The sequence below is a fragment of the Leuciscus leuciscus genome (genome assembly GCF_965113295.1).
Source record: "Leuciscus leuciscus genome assembly, chromosome: 14".
Classification (NCBI taxonomy): Eukaryota; Metazoa; Chordata; class Actinopteri; order Cypriniformes; family Leuciscidae; genus Leuciscus; species Leuciscus leuciscus.
The window spans coordinates 27,195,546-27,215,396 of record NC_138738.1 but is presented as its reverse complement, the minus strand read 5'-3'; the positions used below and the strand labels follow the sequence as shown (position 1 = coordinate 27,215,396).

Sequence of the window (19,851 nt, the reverse complement as noted above, 5' to 3'; positions counted from 1 at the left end):
ACTTGGATCTATTTTTATTACCACATTTTTTATCCGATTACTCCATCGATGGAATAATTGGTAGAATTCTCGATTAGGCCTACTAAAATAATCGATAGCTGCAGACCTGTATGTAAAGCACTTTGAATTGTCATTGTGTATGAAATGTGCTGTATAAATAATCATGCCTATTATAATTATAATTCTTCTTATTATTATTCCTATTATGGAGTGTCTTTACACCGCATTCTTTTTTATATATATAAAAGTGATGCATCCATACTTTAAAATGAAAATGAATAGGCCTACTATAGATATGAATAAATTATGTAGTAGACTATGAATGTACAGTCAATAATGTAATACATTTTAAACACGGTTCATTCCATGATGATATAGTGCACTCAACTTTCAGGATTATTACTTTTGAAAAACATTTTCAAGGGACAAGAAAGGGGAGTGTCTCAGCCTCAGACGTCATGCCCACACTCCGTTAATAATGATAATAATAATAATAATAACACACACACACACACACACACACACACACACACACACACACACACACACACACACACACACACACACACACACACATATACATATATATATATATATATATATATATATATGTATATGTGTGTGTGTGTGTGTGTGTGTGTGTGTGTGTGTGTGTGTGTGTGTGTGTGTGTGTGTGTGTATATATTTTTTATAAATAAATATTTTTTATAATATAATAAAACGATTATATTATTTTATTGCTGCTGCGTAAATAAGAATATGATACAAAGACCCATCAAGCCAGACAAGACAAATAAATAAAATCGTTTTGTAATTTGTACCAAATCGGACGTGACTTTTATTTTGACAATAAATATCTTGGCATATGAGTCTGAACGCCTCTGTCTGAGCAGTCTGTACACCAAATTCGTCAGTACACGTTACGCCTAAAAGAGTATTTAACTGTTAGGGGTTGGGCCTACTTTATCCTAGTTTCTGACTTTGTATCTTTTTTTTTTTTTTATTGAACGCCGAAGTATCATTGCTTTCTCATTTTGAAAGACGGACAGTCAAGCCTGTAACTCAAGTTGTTGGAGTTTGACTCCATTCGTGTTGATTTTTTGGATTAAAGACAGTCCGGTCAAAGCTCCATACTGCTTACTTTGACCGAATGGAATCGGAGAGATTTCAGACAGCCGGATCTAACTGCACCGGATAGAGACATGTGGAAAGGGATTTCTCATGAACTCTTAGGTCTTCATTTGTATTTGAAGATCCGGATCAGGCAATAAGTGTGGATTTGGGATTGAATCTCGACCATGGGCTCTCTAAAAGCGTTGCAGGACTGGTGCAGGAACCAGTGTGAAAGTTACAATAATGTGAATATTACAAACATGTCTTCATCCTTCAGAGATGGACTGGCCTTCTGTGCCATTATCCATAGAAACAGACCTGATCTCATGTAAGCATCTTTGACACTTCATTTTTTCATTTGTTTGTATTTTCCACTTCTCTGAATATGTCATAACGTACCTCCTGAAATGTCATCATCTTAAATAAGTCAGGGCATCTTTAACAGATGGAAACGTTGTTTCCTTACATGCCTTTTGAAGATGTAGCTTGTATTGTGCTATTGTTAGGTGTGACTTGAAGTAAACAGGAAGTGACAAGCTGTCTGGATAGGAATAGTTAGGAACTAGAATAGAATAGGAACTAATCTAATAGGAATAGTTCAACCAAACTTGAAAATTTGTCATCATTTATAAACCCTAATTCCGTTCCATTTTCTTTCTTCTGAAAGAAGAAAATATATGAACAATGTGTTAGTTGTTTTTATGCATCCAGTGAAATTCATTGGGGTGCATTTGTTGTGTAAAATTAATTAAAATTAAAACAGTGAAGTAAAACGAACTCCAGTGATTTAATCCAAGTCATAGAGTGGAATGATTACTTAGTATGATGAGAACATACAGGTTTATTAGTTTAAAAAACACACACAAAAAAAACCTTAAGTGTTCATTTAAAATGTATAATAAAAGCTTAACATAATTTAATTAGTATTGTTAAATGTTATTTCACCTCCAAGACATAGCAGCAGATAAATTCAAAATAATTCATACAAAAACACAAATATTGAGGAATGGAGAATGTTATTAGGTTATTTAAAGTGTCATGATTTGTGTCCCAGCCACACAGGCTTTAAAAGAGAGATTACATTTACACATCACAAGTAAATTGTATATGAAGTTCACCCTATTTTAATACAATTTTTAGTTTTGTTTTATTTGTATTCTAGTGTAATTCTAAACGCTGACAAAATCAGCTTTTATCTGCAAAATTAGCTTTTAGACAAGAACATTAACATGACACACACACACACACACACACACACACACACACACACACACACACACACACACACACACACACACACACACACACACACACACACACACACACACACACACACACACACACAAAAACCAATTATCATCTATTCCTGTATATTTTTAATACTCATTGGGATATTTGTGATCCGTGACTTTGCACTTGCTAAACCTTTTTTTTTTGTCCCCTAGAGATTTTGACTCCCTCTCAAAAGAAAATGTCTTTGAGAACAATCATCTGGTGAGTATTACACAAACAGCTGACCAAAAACGAGATGGGGAAGCTATAATAATTATGACTTATGCTGTTGATCTAAATAATTATGCAGAATAAACCGCTAGCTGTTGACAATTCTTAAATTGTGTTTTAGTTTTTTTTATAACGGCTCTAGAAAGAGGAAGTGGTTGAAGCAAAGCACCTATATTTGTGTCAGTCATATGACTGACTTGCAAAATGCTCACTTTTTGTCAATTTTTTTACTGCGTAAATGCATTTTGCTTAAAGTGTTTTTAAATAAATTGTTCATAAAACATTTGAAATGTAAGTCAACTTTGACTATAGTTAACTGTAAACTGTAGAACCAGATACTGACAGCTAGTGTAGATATTGGTTGTTAAGTGCTTTGTTGTAACATGTCATGTGGTTGTTACGATTGTTTAAATAGCATTTTGATCATGCAAAGCTGTGATCTAAGCTAACGGACAACATCTTTATGGACAAAACATGCTAATTACTCCTAAAACAAGACATATAAGACTGGTGTATGGCTTTGAATTTTTTTTTACATTTTTTTTTTGCCCAACAGTATTTTTATTACTGTATTACGTGTATTTAGTATGACAGTATGTGTCATAACGAAGTTTTTTTTGTGCTGTTTTTGGTGGTTCATACTCTGCTGTTATGCAACCTTTCTCTTTTCTTTTTTTTCAAAGGCATTTGAGGTTGCTGAGAGTGAGTTGGGTATTCCAGCCCTGCTGGATCCAGAAGACATGGTGTCCATGAGAGTGCCTGATAGATTAAGCATCATCACCTATGTATCTCAGTATTATAACTTCTTCACCAACAAATCTCACAGTGAGTATTGAACACCATAAATAGATATGCTGACTTATACCAATTTTTTTTTTTACACCCACAAGCATGCACCCAGAGAGACAAACGCATGTCCAAGTGCTCTGTGCGTCTCTAAACAGACAGTGAAAATGGCATTTTTTATTAGGGCAGTTATTGAATGTTGCCACAAGTAAACCTACTGCTTTTAATGAGAAACCACATGGGAATGTCATCATCATGCAATTAAGGGGTAGGGTATAAGTTTGTCATCATGAGATGATATTTTAGGTTACAATTTAAATTTGAACAACCATAATAAAGCCACAATAATTTTACATTACATATTTACAATAACGTTACTATTATGTACATTCAGGGCTTGACATTAACACCCGCCAACCCGTCAAATGCGGGTAGATTTCAGCAGTGGCAGTCTTCAACAGCGAGTTGACACACAAACCTCAAACCCAAAGTGCGCACACATAAAGCCGCATCTCAGTACTAAATTGAGTTCTTTTTTACAGTCAAATACACAAAAAATTATGTCAAAATCCCGGTCTCGGCGAGTATTCATGTAAACAGTCAGTTGTGTTTTAAGTGAACATAAAAAGTTGGGAAAGAAAATGTATGTGTAACAGTATAATGGATCCGTGTGTCAGTTCTTAAAGTGATTGCAGCCTAATATACCTGCTGCCAAATTATGAGATAATATAAAAAATATCTGAGAGTGGCTAGTAACTAAAAAAGTTAATGTCAAGCCCTGTGTACATTATACTGTTATGTAGATAAAAGTCTGCTAATCTCACCCCTAAGTGTGATTTATTTTTTTCTCCCAAACCAGTTCAATTCGGAAAGTTCCAATGGAAATCCCGCCCTGCAGCTAACTGAATTGATTAAGGTTACAGTGATGGGTAGGTTTAGGGATCAGTGTTTGGTGTAGGCAGTCAGTACAGTAATTGACATGACCAATGAAATCTTTAGAATCGGCTGCAGGGCGATGAACCGCTGAACTGGTTTGGACACCCCTAAACTTAACCACTTCTCAACAATACACAAGTAACAGGCAGATAAATGTACAGTGATAATCATATATAAATATATATCTCAATTGTTATCAAAATTATTTATATTGTTGAGAAGTAGTTAGGTTTAGGGATGAGATTAGTAGACTATTATCTGCATAACACTATAGAGCAGTGGTTCTCAAAGTGTGGTACGCGTACCACTAGTGGTACGCAGAGGAATCAGTGAATTTCGCACGTAAGATCAAACCGGTGTGATCTTTTACTGTCTATTATTGTGTGCTCAGTCTTGGCTGGTCCCTGGAGCCTACGATACGATTACACCGGCAAAGAGGCTTCTATACTCTTTGACACCGGTGTAGAACGGCCAGTGCATCACGCGATCAACTGCTAAATTCAAATGTGCTTTCGCAGTTGGCTGGCGCTGAGCCAGAGACGGACGCGCGCCACTCAGGCACTGTCAAATATCACAATTATTCAGTGTTTTTAACCACATAATGTTTATTTTAGGTTTCAGACATTTAATTCACCCAAGTACTAAAAAAACAATACATTTAGAATTTGTAAAATACACACTGATGTCTATGGAAGCGGAAATAATTATAATTTCCATTATAATTAGACGACACATTTTATTCATATCAGATTTTATTTATTACACATTGTGTTAGTAACTTTAAAGTTAACTCTATTCTTCTCCCAGTTCACCGGCCACTACTTTCATGTATTTCGGGAGAAGTGGATGAATTCACGTGCTGTAACAATCCAACAGATCCGATTCTCTGAACAGTGGCACAAACATGACGGCGCTCAACTAACGCGATCGTTATAAAGGTGTTTAAACAACATAATACTTCCACTTGCATATATTTGACACTCGGAATATCAAATATTTCATGCGATAGCTAACAAATTTGTGAATATTTTGAATAAAAAAAATAAATAAAAGCAGCTCATTAGTCAGTCACATCAGTCAGCGATATTGTGGCTGCGGTGTGTAACGTGACAAGCAATGACGCGTCACCATGGAAACAATTATAGTGATCAGTTCTAAATAATGATCGCCTTGAAAAACTTAGGGTCAGCCAGAATATTTTAAATGTACGTTTTAAAAGGTTAAATATCAATACACAGCCTGTGTTTTTTTAATTAAGTACAGTATTTTTTTTTACTTCATATTTTAAGTACAGAAGGCTTCAGTTTTTATTTCACTTTTAGGTGCAATACATTTTAATTGAATCATTATTTAAGTTTTTTATTTACCTGTATGTAAGCAGCACAGTGCAGTGTTAATGTTCAAACTGTGTTTTTACAATGTTTAATGTGGCTGACAATAATAAATATTCTTATTAGAAATTAAGCTGCCTCATTTTTTAGCTGTAGGCCTACGCATAACCATAGCTGAATAGTTAGGCCTACTACGCTACTGTATTCATATTGGTCATTATGGTGGTACTTGGAGAGCCAAATATTTTCTGAGGTGGTACTTGGTGTAAAAAGTTTGAGAACCACTGCTATAGAGGGTATGCACTGACGTCACTTTCCCGCCGGAACATACCCCCCTCAGCCGGATTGAGTGGCAAAAGAGACTCTGCGTGACTGGATTTAATAGGGGAAACTGCGAAATCGCGAGTAAAACAAACGATTGTCAGTTTAAACTAAAGGTTGGACTCGATATAGTGTTCCTTATAGCTTACCAAAGATCCAATGATCCATGGATATTGACATGCAGCTAGGATTCGTGTTTCCTGACATTTATATGTGCCTGATTTCGACGTCGGGGAAATACTTACAGCAACTTTGCCTGTGAACGATTTATATTAATACAATATAGGTAGGTCTAAATCTGGGTGATCACCAGCCCTAAAACTTGTATAGTTTTTTGTCAGTGTTTATTTAAAAACGTCCAATTATGCAGAATAGACAATGGTAAATATTTAATTGATGAGTTGTCAATACAATATAACAATACAATATATAGGATATGATTTTACCCCTAAATTCAGCATATTGATACAAAAATGATAACTGCATATCCAGTCCAGTTGTTTCTGTGAATTGCAGTGATTCATTTGCTTCTCTGTTCTGTAACTTTTGGCAGTCTGTAAAAATACACCTCAGATTACTTGTTAAAATTTAGTTGTACAGTCAATCTCAAAGCTCTTTCCCGTTTTAGATGTGTTTTTCGCGACATTCACGCTGAAAACAAATTCTGCCGCTCAGTCTTTTTGCCACTTAGTGGGCGTGACCGCAGTCACTCCGGCCGATGGTGACGTCACGCGCATAGCCTCATAACATAACACTGTGTTGCTTGAAGAAGTGTTGTGCAAAATAAAATTAAAAGTTTGCCATATTTTAAATTGTCAATTTAAAATAAAGTTCATATTTTGTCACAATTGAATTTGACCAGATTAAAAATTCCCCCTGCCGATTGGCTGATTGGCTGAATGCACGCGAATATGGCTGGGTATCGGTCAAAAATTTTAAATACCAATACCTTGACCTTGATATCAGTTCCTGAACGATACTTTTTTCTATACCAATTTTATGAAAATGTTTTAACAACATTACAATACCAACATTACAATACCTCAAAAAAACGTTGGTTTTATTTTTTCAGTTTGTTGACTTTTTTACAGACTCAAAGACTCATATAGTCATATACGTCACTTCAGAGTTCCTATTGGCCTTGTGAATGTAACCACAAAAAAGAGATCCAAGGCCACTTGGACAATGAAAAACAGAAAGTTTTTGTATATGTATATATACATTTAATGTCTTTTTAACACACATACACACACACACATTTATATAGTGATTTTTATGCTGGTCAAAAAATTGGGCTGATAAAATGTAGCATTCTTCACCTACTGTGTCTGTTGGACAAAAAATTCTCCACCCTGATTGTTCTGAATAAGAATTTTCTGATCGTTTAGCATGCCGTGGTTGGAATTTGTTACGCCACTAAACATTTGGTGGTGCAAACAAACCAGCTTTGCTGTTTGCGCAAATAACTCCATCCATGCTGCACAGATTTTATGTCTAGGTGGATGAACTTGAGTTGTATTTTCATTACATTAGTACTTTTATGTAGAAAAAAAATGCTGGACACATGCTACTGAATAACCTGTTTTTATCCTCTATTTAGCTGCCCCCACATGCGTAAAAAGCCCTGGTGGTCCTGGCCGCATTAAACCAGCCATAAAGAGGCCATTTGCTCCTCTGGAGGACAGTGACACTCAGACTGAGGTAAAGAAGACAGCTTTGTGTTTTTAAAAACAGACCTTTTCTGTTCAAATCTGATTCCCTGAGTAGCTATAGACCCAACAACACTGTGCACAGACAAATTATCCTAAAATTTGCTGTTGCAGCATGAGTGGAGTGGAATTTGTCATTACAACACAAGATGTAATCTGAGCAATGAGATTGAGTTTGGCCTGATTCCATGTATTCAGAGCAAAAAGTTGGCAAATCAGCCGCCAGAGCTAAATTATGTATTTGATTTTTGGTAGATATTGGTGAGCTGTACGAGTTAAAGGGGACCAAATCTAATTTTGCTTCTCCAGAAAGGGGTCATCTGTCCACCTTATACAGTTGTGGCCAAAAGTTATGTCCAGACAGGATATATATTGTTTTTAGTGACTCTACAAGTTAGATTAAAACAAAAAATATTTTCCTCATATTTGTTTTAATATTTTACATTTTATGGAAGAACAGAACACTAATTTTAGACAACATAATCAGTTATTAACATTTTGTTTGTTCTCTCTTGTTTTTGTATATGTTCATAATTTCTTTCTATGACAGCCAGGCCAAAAAATATGTTCACACAATTTGCCATGTCTCATTGCGTTATCACAAATAAAACAATTGACTCCAAGCACAACTGCGCAGTATGCTTACAAATTCTTTAACAATTTTTCAATGATATTCGATTAAAAGGAGATGTCAATTTTCCTAGGCTGGACATCACTTTTGGCCACTAATTTGCCTCTTTCTCATTCTTTATCTTCTCTGTCTGTCTTTGACCAAGTTCCTAGCCAGTAAAATAGGTTGGTCAGTAAATTCACCTCATCAGTTTGAGATAAGCATCTGTTATTGTCATCCTGTGTTTTCAAAGTAAAACTTAGTTTTACATTGTTTGCTTGAGACAATTTGTACCAATTTTATAATACCAAAATGTATTTTGTTGGTTCTATATACATATTAATACAGTACAATGTATTAACAAAGTGGACAGAAATATGCAATATGGTCTCAAATGAACATCAATGGATTTGACCTACCTCTCCTACCTTTCCATCTTCCATCCTGGTCCTGGTCCTTGGTGCTACGCAGTCGGGTGCAGATAGCCAATCAAAACGCAGTACTCTGAGCAGCACCTGTTCCGTCTGTGGGAAGCATGTTCACCTGGTTCAGAGAATCCTCGTTGATGGAAAACTTTATCATCGGAACTGCTTCAGGTGACTGGCGGACTACCTAGCATAATATCTGCATCAGATGAAAAGTTGTTTCTTTTGTTTATTTGTTGTCTATTGGTGTAATGCGGTCCAGATTTCATCTCATAATAATGTTCTGAATTTGCTTTTTTGGAACAAACATGAATTATGGATTTAAAGCTTAGAGTGAAAAAAAAAAACATAATTCCTTCTGCTGTCATCACTTTTTTGAGTGAGAATTTCTGCTTTCGTTTCAGATGTAGGGAATGCAGCAGAACTTTACTGCCTGGTTCTTACAAGTTCACAGAAGATCCTGGATCATTAGTTTGCACTCACCACTTCGCTAGATCTGTCTCCACCAATAAGAATGGTAATTCAGAGACAGGTAATCGACTAGTCACATTAACCTCAACAAGCCCAAAAGATCTACACTGTAAGAGTTTAGAATCTAAAGCATCACACAGCGATGTTGAGATCACCCCAGTGAGAGAAGAAAAAGAAATAAGTGAAATAGAAGAAGCAGTAAGAGAGCAGCCAGATAGCAGGTCAAATGTCGAGATAGAACCTCATTCTGCTAGTCCACCAAATCCTTTTGATGAATCTGAAGAGGAGGATCAGGACACACAACAAGAAGACCAAAAGCTATCCGCTTATGTGGCCAATGGCGATGGGCCAACGACCAAAGTGAAGGGTACAGCAGCAGAGGGTCGACCAGTACCAGCACCTAGACGGGTATTTGAGCCCACCCCTGCTCCTCGCCCTATCCCGAGGCTACGCCCACCCAGACCCTCTGAAAGTCCTACTGTCAATGGTGAGCAAAAATGTCTAACATAAAATAAAGTTATTTACATGTTTTGCATGTGTAAAATGTTTTTATCTATCTGTTAATTGTGGCTCTAGAAGATGCTGACACTCCAATTCCTCAAGTTCCTGTGCCAAAAGAAAGATTGCACTCACCTGTTCGGTAAGATCATTCCTGACATCTCCTCTGCTCTTATTATGCACTTGTGTCTTTGTTTGTTGTTCAGATTTCGTTTCCATTTCATGTACACTACTGGTCGAAAAGTAAGTTTCATAAAAAATACAGTAAAGACAGTAATATTGTGAAACATTATTACAATTTAAAATAAATATTTTCAAATTTAATACATTTTAAAATGTAATTAACTGAATTTTCAGAAATCATTACTTGAATCATTACTATAAAATGACTCTAATATGCTGATATGGTGCTCAGTTATTAATAATAGTTCCTGTTATTATCAATGTGGAAAAGAGTTTTGTGGAAACTGTGATACATTTTTTCGGGATTCTTTGATGAATAGAAAATACAAATATATATACCGGTATATATGTTTTGTGATGGAGAGCCAGTGTTGCTTCTCCATCCCATTGTGTCCTTATTGTTCTTTATATCATGCATGTTATAATTGTTCATGTGGAATTTTACTGTTTTATGTCCTGTTGTTCGAAGAGTGGGCCTAACCTCTAGGTATGTGCACACCCTGGGAGGTGGGGAAACGCTAATTTGAACTAATTTAGGAAATAGCAATTGTGCAAATGACAATATTTGTTTTTCTCTTGCCTGTTTTTTTAATTGTTTTTAAACTCTTTGTCTTAACTATCATTGAGGGACCTTGCTGAAATGTATAGCGAGACAAGAGATAGTTTTACAGAAAATGGTATGTTCCAATTAACTAAAGGCGGGAAAATTATGCATTTACGGATGTTCAGAAGTGAGGTAGGGGGAACAGAGAAAGGTTGTTAATGCTGCTTGAGCATAAAAAACTTTGGTCTCCAACAGTTAGTGAGAGAAGTTGGTGCTAGTTTTAGTGCCTCAACAGTGCTAGTTTTTAGACTGTTTTTGTAAGCTTTGTTTTTATTTTTGCTCTTATCCACTGTTGCATGGACCTTTTGCACTTTCTTGCCTTCAAAGTATTAAACTTCTTTTGGAACAACCTTTAAATGGATGCCTGGTGTGATTCTCCTTGTGACCGTGTGGGTCTCAATCACATATTTTAAATAGAAATCATGTGAATGTCTTTACTGTCACGTTTGATCAATGTAATGCATCCTTGCTGAATAAAAGTATTCATTTCTTTCTTTCTATTTTAAATCTTACTCATCTCTACAATTTTGAATGGCAGTGCATCACAGTTTCCACAAAAATGTTAAGGAGCAATGGTTTCAACATTGATAGTAATAAGAAATATTTCTTGAGCACTAAATCAGTGTATTAGAATAATTTCTGAAGGATCATGTAACACTGAAGACTGGAGTAATGATGTTTAAAAATTCAGCTGTGCCATCACAGGAATGAATTATCTTTTAAAATATATTAAAACTACTAAAATAAGTACTTGTTTTAAATTGTAATATTTCACAATATTACTGTTTTTACTGTTTGTTTGATAAAATAAATGCAGCATTGGTGAGCATTATAGTCTTCTTTCAGAAACATTAAAATAACTTTCTGATATCCTGAGTGATTTTCATTCAGTGGTTGTATTGCATTCCTTTCCCAGCTCTAGCAAGGCAAGTGACACTCCAAAACCAATAAACCCACCTTGGCTGGCACTAGTGCAATCAGAAACAAAGAGGAAACCAGCACCTCGCCCACCCACAGGTATAGCCCTACCTCCCTGCACTGGTTCATCTCCTTCTCGAAAGGAGGAGGGATCCAGACCATCCACTCCTCCAAATCCCTTTGATAATGAGAAGGAAGATGAGCCAGAAACGGGTCCTGAAGATCCCCCTGGTCCTGTAGTGGCTAGTCATCCCTGGTATGGCATCACTCAGGCTGCTGAAGCCGCAGGTGGGGACACAAAAAGACAAAGTCCTGCCCCTTCAGAAAGTCCCATAAGTGTCAGAAGAAAGAAGCGACCAGCACCCAGAGCTCCAAATTCTTCTACATCAGGTTAGTTGTTAACAGTGTCTGACACCATACATTCTGCTTTACGGGGAAGACTGCATTTTAATTGTATCAATGTCTACTAAACTAAACACTTTGCCATGCTTGTCATAGTCAGGTGATGTTACGACAGTGGTTCCCCAAAATAGGCTTATGCTATTTCTGCTTTAAGTATGACAAAGCTGTACATATGTACGTTTATTTTTTTATTAATTAAAGGCATAAGTCACCCAAAAAGGAAAATTCTGCCATCATTTACTCACCCTCAAGTTGTTTCAAACTTGTATGAATTTATTTCTTCTGCTGAAAATAAAAGAAGATATATTTGAAGAATATGGCTAACCAAATAGTAAATGGGACCCATTGACTTCCATAGTCAATGGGTCCCATCTACTATTTAGTTAGCCATATTAAATTCATACAAGTTTGATACAACTTGATGGTGAGTAAATGATGACAGAATTTTCATTTGTGGGTGAACTATCCCCTTAACAGAAACCGGTAGTAAATATAAATTCAAATTAACCAACCACTATTCATTTAGTGATTCCTGAAAAAAAAACGAAAAAAAAAAACTGTTCTTCGATAAAAACAATAGTTATTGAGGGGTAAAAATAGGAAATATTTTAATGCGGTTTTCATGCAAGTCACACTAGTGTTATATTGCAGCCCACAGAAATATAGCATTTAAATTTAGAGTTAGAATATTTTAATATACTTCTAATAATTATTCATTTAAAATACTTCTGTCCAGTTTACTGAGTACCTTTGTGAGCTCTGGCCTCCCACTGTGTTACAGGATATAACTACTCACATCTGTACTTTCTGTCATATATTTATTTTTCTGGGTTGTCTCTTTCCTGCTGTTCTTTAGCTTTTCCTTCATCTCAGACTTCCTCTCCTGCTTCTTCTCTAGCTCCGAGCACAGAGAGCCTTTCCTCCTCTTCCTCAGACTACAGTGCTGTCCCCCAGCAACCTGCTGCTAACCAACAGGACCATGTGTTCACCAAGAGTGTATCTGAACCATCAATCAACACTCCTACTTCTGCCCTGTCCCCAACAACTGAGCTTCAGCCTCACTGTTCTCCAAACCTTTCTCCTCCACCACCACCACCTACTAATACCAGCTCAGCACCCGCCACCCCACAAACCAGTCGCAGTATGAGACCACCTCCATCCCGCCCCTCTGCAGGATTAAAACTTTCACCCTCTTCACAGACACCCAGCACTCCAGGCAAGGTTAGATTTACTGTCAAGACGTACACTGCTGTTCAAAAGTTTTGAATCAATCGAGACATTTTTTATGTTTTTGAAACAAATCACAGCATAGCGTACTTGATCACGAATACAGTTCTGTTTAAATTAACTGTCTATTTTTATATTATATAGGGCTGCGATAACTAATCGATTATTATCTATAATAACGGATTTGATTATCGATTAGTCCTGTCTGCACGCTGTGCTCGAAAAGCCAGTCACATTGCTTTCCAGTAGTAAATAAACCATTTCTATGGACAAAACACATATGGAAAATAGCGGAGCACATAGAGTGAGCTGCTGCCGGAAAGGTACATGATCCAAGATGTCTGAAACATGAGAATTTACATATAAACGTTGTCGTTTTATCTGTACAGGGTCACCACGTGGCTATGCGGACTCGATAAATAATTCTGTATTATACATTTTTAAGGCCAGACAAGTAGTTTGTTGAGGGTTGATTTGTAAAGGAGGACTACATGCCATCTTACATTTTATCTGTCAATGTTAGAAATCCCGTGAGTATTTCCATTTTTGCATATTGACAAGCGTCTTGTTAAACTTTACAGACTTCAATGAACGAGCATCGGTGGGCGCAATAGGGTACATGGTCACAAATAGACAGAGCACAGTAGAACTGTCAGGGGCACAATAATTTGGACTAAAGTAATATTTTGCTCACAAAATTTTGTTAGAAATTAAGAGTAATTTTCTAATTCTACATGTAACACGAGTATTCATATTTATGAGAGCAGTAACAGTAAAGGCACTGTTGTTGGAATAGCCCAGTAATGTAATATAATTAATTAACAAGTAAACATTTTGTGCTTTTGTTTATTAACATTTTAATTTAGTTGTAATTTCTGATTTTAAAAAAGTAAGAAATGAGTTGTTTTCAGAGTGTAATGTTTGTATTTTAACCCCTTTTTTTCTTATAATGTACAGCATAGACTACATAGTTATTCACTATTTGTTTTCATAGGTTTTATATTACACATTGTTTGGAGGACAGCATTGGGCAGGATGTGGAATAACATTGTTTAAAATAAAGGATTAAAACAATATTTTAATTTAAAACATATGTATAACAATTTATCAACAGATTAATCAATTATCAAAATAAGCATTAGTTGCAGCCCTCATATTATAAATTAAAATGATCAGTTATTCCACTTATACCAGTTACTACATCAAGAATGTTATCTTTTTTTGTCCCAAAAAAGCAGCTCTTGTGTGTAAAGCCACTTTCTTATGCCAACATACAAAACCATTATTACTCAATCAAAAGCTTCGAAAGTGGTACAATAACGCACTTTTGGCATGGTTTTTATGCAGTTTATGTTTATACAGTGGCTAAGAGAGGAAGTGTAATTTACCTTTGCTTGTTGTGACTCGCTAAAGTGTTGGCCAGTAATGACACTTTTTAAAATTCAAAAATTCTTTAAAATTTTTAAAAGCTTTAAAATTAGCTGAAAAATGTAACTTTTTAGTGTCAAAAATATTTCATTGATAAGTAATGGGGCAATGGAGAAAACAAGGGTGTGTGTCAGATTCCATCACAAGTTTTCACATCTTTGAAATTCTCTTGAATCCAGGAGCTTTCCTTACTTAATTTCTTTGTTCAATATCTTTGTTTCATGGTCCCTCATCACTGTCATCTTCAGCGCACTTGTAAAGAGAATCCATTTAATCGGAAGACGACCACTTCTGTCAGCTCTTTTGTATCCCGACCTCCAAAAGGGCCCCGTCCTGCACGACCTCCTGCTCCTGGACATGGATTTCCTCTCATTAAACGCAAAGTGAGGCACTAGAGACATCCTTATGTTTTGACTATTTTAAGAAAGGAACTATAACTGTGGTATATATAATGTATAAATACTTGTCCTGTCATCGTATTTGGTAGGTTCAGTCAGACGAGTATATCCCAGTTGAAGACATCCATGTTGAGATGAGTGACCTGGAGAAACGGTTGGATGAACTGGAGCGGAGAGGGGTGGATCTAGAGAAGAGCTTACGAGAATGTTCAAATGGTAAGAGAACCACATGCTACAAAATGCTAGCCAGCATTTTCAGTGTCCCAGAGGGCCTCGGCCCTCAGTGGAGTTTGTGTAGTGTTCCACGCTAAGAGTTTGGCTCGCTTATAACTTGCATTTGAAAACCTAACATGCGGCGAATCTTCCTATATTTGCGATACATCTGCGAGTTGAGAGAGTTGACAAAGTAAATAATTACCATACCATCTTTCATATAGTGAACTGTAACTGCACTCAGCCAGGTTATCTAAAGGTTTCTTACCTGTAGATCATCTAAAGAGTGAAGCAGACAGTTCATGTGGTTTATAGAGGCTAATCATCCTGAGATTGAGCCCCAGACTAAGAACTCCAAACTTGTGCTAATCTTCATTAAAATACAATCTGTTCTAAGCAAATTGTCCCATTTCTGGCTCCAATTATTTTTTTATTTTTTTGTTGTTTTGTCATTTTAGACGATCAGGAGGAACATCTACTTGTTGACTGGTTTACTCTAATTCATGAAAAACACCTACTGGTACGGAGAGAGGCTGAGCTGGTCTACACGTAAGTGCACTATTGGCATTAATTTAGTCTGCTGCAACATCAATAACAACACACTATATTAACATACTGTTGCACAGTGGTTCTTAAACTTTTTCAGTGTGTTGCCCACCCCTATGTATGAAAATGTATGATGCAAAACAATCTCCAACTTGCATTTATAATTGAATAATAAACATATCACTAAAATAAATTATACAATGCTGGAAAATGTATTTAACAACACTACAAATGCACACAACTAGACCTAGAGAGAAGGGTGAGGAAAAAAAGTTTTCTGGAATCTTTTTCTGCGTTTCAATATATGAGTTAAATTCTTTTTGCACTAAGCTCTATTATTTAATTTTCTTTAGCTAAGAGACTGTCTTCTATTTAAAAACTTAAATGCTCTCAAATGTTATGTCAGTGTATACTTAGCAATGTATCTGATGTCTGTTCAGTGACATTTCATTTAAGGCTTATTTCACACTCAGTGCAGGAGCAGTAAGTGAGCGTTTTCTTTTTGGTTGCCTTATTAATAGATTACAGCACACGTGTTCCAGAACCGGCAGTACACATTTAGTTTAAGTGCTCAGCCTATTTTTTCCTGCGTGGTGCACGCTGAACTCAGCAGCTCTGTCAACAGACTCAAAAAGACATGAAAGCTAATCAAAAACTTTTGAACTCTGAGATGCACACGATTGAAGCAGCAACACTGCTGGTTGGGAGATTTATGTGACTTATTTACTATTTTGACGTTAAAAAAAACGTAGTATTTTGACATAATTTGATCTTCATCCTCATGTACATAAGATTCCATGACGATCAAGTTTGTAATGGTTCTCAATTTCCCTCTCTCAAAACAACAATTTATTCACAGTGTGAAACAGACTGATTTTATTCTAAATATGTTACCCATTTTTATGCACACCTTAATTTTAACCTTGATATTCCCATTTTATGTACGTTTAATTATTATTTTTTTATTTATAATTTTAACACGGCCACATTGTAACCCACAGTTTAAGAACCAGATTCTCAAAATTCGTGTCAATAGAGCTGTCAATATAATAATAATATTATATGCAACACCTAGGAGATGGAGGTTGGGTTAAAGTTAAATATGAAAGAAGAATAAATCTGTGTCTGATCACATTCTGGATTTCAGAGCGAAGCAGCAGAACCTGGAGGAGAGGCAGGCCGATGTGGAATATGAGCTTAGATGTTTACTTAACAAGCCAGGTATGAACCAACACAAAAACAGTGAGAATTTACTGATTGACCTTTTCTTGTGAGCAAATCCTCCTCCTTTCTCCTAATAACTGCATTCTTTATTCTATCCCTCCTTTATCTCTCTCCCATCTGCTTATGTCTCTGATAGAGAAAGAATGGACGGCAGAAGACAAAGACAGGGAAAAGCAATTGATGGCAGAACTTGTCACTATAATTGAGCAGAGGAACCAGATTATTAACAACATAGATATGGACAGACAGAGGTAATCGGTCAATGCACATGCACTCTGATTCAGAACCTAAGCTTAAGTATATGTGCTATTTTTTTTCTTATCTGTTTTTCTGTAAATTTGATATGAAATAGAAGGTTATTTTGTTATTTGTATCAAGCTTGCATGCTGTTTTTGAGGAGTTTGTAATTTCTTATTTAGGGAGGAGGAGGAAGACAAACTAGTAGCTGCTATGCTGAAGAAAAAAGGTAAGTGTTATTTCACTTTTCTCTGACCTACTTTACACCACATCTTGCATTGATTCTTCTTTTTCTTTTCTTTTTTGTCAGATTTTCATGGACACGGTGAGCAGAAGAAGAAGGCAGGGAAATTTAAGCCCATGAAGGTGTTGAAGAGACTGAGCACCAAGAATGAAGGAGTAAAGGACAACAGTCCCCGAAAAGAGAACAGTTGAAGAAAGGACTGACTGAGGGAGAGAGAAAGAAAAAAAAGTATCTAAAATATTTACTTAAGTTTAATTATTGCTTTTGATTCCATTGCTATAAAACAGAGCCAGTTATGTTAAATTTAAGGTAATAGCAGCTGAACTGATTTACCACACTACTGCGGTATATAAGAGTGAAAACTGAACAGTCTTGATCAAAGGTTTTATGACTATCTCTTGAAAGGCTCAGCCACTATATAATCTTACTATAATCTGTACAATTTGAAGTTACAGAAAGCTGATACTGATTGTGATTGACATGTGATTGAGATGATATTGAGAGTCCAAAATAACCCTGGGAAAGTTTCACACATATCCATCTTTTAAACTAATTTTAACAGTTAGAGGAAACTCAACAGTTTTTTAATCCTAATTTAATCTGATTCTCTGAGTTTTTATACATTTATATTTTTCATAGAGGTACTGCTACTTGTATTTCTCTCCACAACGAAGAGTGAAAAAAACGATTTGTAGTTTGACATTTGTAGAAACTTTTCAGGCCCCATCCAGCCCTTTCATAAGTAATTATAGAAGTCTTGCTGAGATGAAAGCAGAAATTATTAAGCTTGCAGTTTATATTAGTGCTGGGGGAAAATTATATTATGTCGAGATTATTTGTATGTCTTTGTATGATTTTTATCTGCCTGTGTCCGGTTGCACCAGCTGTGCTTAATAACAAAAAAGCGCAGTATTAAATATTTAAGCATTGCACCATAAAATGTAACTACATATGTTTGTAATCTTTAGTACACTAAAAATTTACAAACGCCTCCGAATAGGAGTAACAATTGGAAGCAAATAGATTGATTGAATTGCATCAATGAACTCATGCTTTATCTGACAGAATTCAATCCTTGTTGACGTTTACATTTATTTATTTTTTAAGAAAGAGTGAAAAAATTACTTTTAGCTCTACAACATGAACCTGATCTGAAAAGTGCACCTCTTTGTGTATCGCTCTGTGCCAAAATAAATGTAATTTGTTTGTTTTTAGTTTTTTTGCATTAGTATTTATGTATTGCTTCTTATTAATTTGTTATTTGTATTTACAATGTTATTTATAATATTATTTACGTAAAAAATACTTGTTATTTTGTGATTAAACATTGTATTTAAACAGAAACATTACTTTACCATTAGATAATTGAGGTGATAATTGAGTTAGAATCAACTTAAAGGGATAGTTCACTTTGAAATTAATTTTTGGTATGTTTTAGCTTACCTCAAGGGCATCCAAGATGTAGGTGTCTTTTTTTCCGCAGTAGTTTCAATTTTTATATTTTTAGGTCAAACCGTTCTTGTCTGTCAGTCATATAATGCAGGTCGATGGTCATTATCTCAAAACACAAGCACAGAGTCCAAATTAAAACAATTCCCCATCGTCCAAATTAAACAATTCCCCATCGTAAGTACACATTGATGGCCTAAGACACGAAACGAGCGGTTTGTGTGAGAAAACGAACAGTATTTATATCGTTTTTACCTCTTATACGCAGCCATGTCGAAGTGATCTGATCTGACGTGTACGCAGACTGGTGCATAGATATATACACTAGATGTCGCCTTAAAGACATTCGTTCCAATGAACTGCCGTAGACAAGGCGACATCTAGTGTGTATACATCTATGCACCAGTCTGCGCACACGTCAGATCAGATCACTCGGACATGGCTGCGTATAAGTGGTAAAAACGATATAAATACTGTTCGTTTTCTCACACAAACCGCTCGTTTCGTGTCTTGGGCCATCAATGTGTACTTACGATGGGGAATTGTTTAATTTGGACGATGGGGAATTGTTTTAATTTGGACTCTGTGCATGCTCTTTGAGACAGTGACCATCGACCTGCATTATATGACTGACAGACAAGAACGGTTTGACCTAAAAATATCAAAATTGAAACTACTGCGGAAAAAAAGACACCTACATCTTGGATGCCCTTGAGGTAAGCTAAAACATACCAAAATTTAATTTCAAAGTGAACTATCCCTTTAAGACTTACTGTCTCCTGCTTTCAGAACAAAATTACAAAAAGTGCAGAATTAGATACAAACTAACTAGTAGTTACTAAGCCTCTAGTGTGGAATTTATGTTCCAATTTAAATAAGAACTTAAGAACAGCTGGTGCAACCCTTACCTGGACAATATTTTATATTGACATTAATTTTAAAAGTATGATCAATACTGATTCATAGACTGATTGGCTAAAAAAGTATTTTGTGGGACAGCCTTTAGATATAATTACAACCTACATTTGTCCTGGCATTGTTTTGATAACCTTATGCAACATCACAACATTTATTT

General features: G+C 35.8%; 1 protein-coding gene across 3 annotated transcripts; it reads left to right on the top strand.

The window, feature by feature from the left end:
- The first annotated feature begins 917 nt into the window (after window positions 1-917).
- Window positions 918-18,541, top strand: micall1a (MICAL-like 1a). Of its 3 annotated transcripts, none has more exons than XM_082136766.1 (16): window positions 918-1,441; window positions 2,559-2,607; window positions 3,300-3,441; window positions 7,591-7,691; window positions 8,781-8,905; window positions 9,139-9,692; window positions 9,785-9,845; window positions 11,407-11,798; window positions 12,667-13,031; window positions 14,714-14,848; window positions 14,953-15,079; window positions 15,535-15,625; window positions 16,770-16,843; window positions 16,983-17,097; window positions 17,266-17,312; window positions 17,394-18,541. In XM_082136766.1, exons 1-16 carry the CDS (start codon window positions 1,299-1,301, stop codon window positions 17,516-17,518), a joined length of 2,646 nt encoding a protein of 881 aa, XP_081992892.1. In that variant the 5' UTR covers window positions 918-1,298; the 3' UTR covers window positions 17,519-18,541. The 3 variants fall into 3 exon arrangements, with proteins under 3 accessions (XP_081992892.1, XP_081992893.1, XP_081992891.1); XM_082136767.1 differs by having other exon boundaries at window positions 9,782-9,845; window positions 12,709-13,031; XM_082136765.1 differs by having other exon boundaries at window positions 919-1,441; window positions 9,782-9,845.
- The last annotated feature ends 1,310 nt before the right edge of the window (window positions 18,542-19,851 follow it).

Excerpts from the sequence above, each read along its gene's own strand:
- micall1a (XM_082136765.1), top strand. The coding sequence starts at position 1,299 with ATGGGCTCTCTAAAAGCGTTGCAGGACTGGTGCAGGAACCAGTGTGAA. Across the intron at positions 1,442-2,558 it reads AGAAACAGACCTGATCTCAT|AGATTTTGACTCCCTCTCAA; the intron begins GTAAGCATCTTT and ends TTTGTCCCCTAG. Across the intron at positions 9,846-11,406 it reads AGATTGCACTCACCTGTTCG|CTCTAGCAAGGCAAGTGACA; the intron begins GTAAGATCATTC and ends TTCCTTTCCCAG.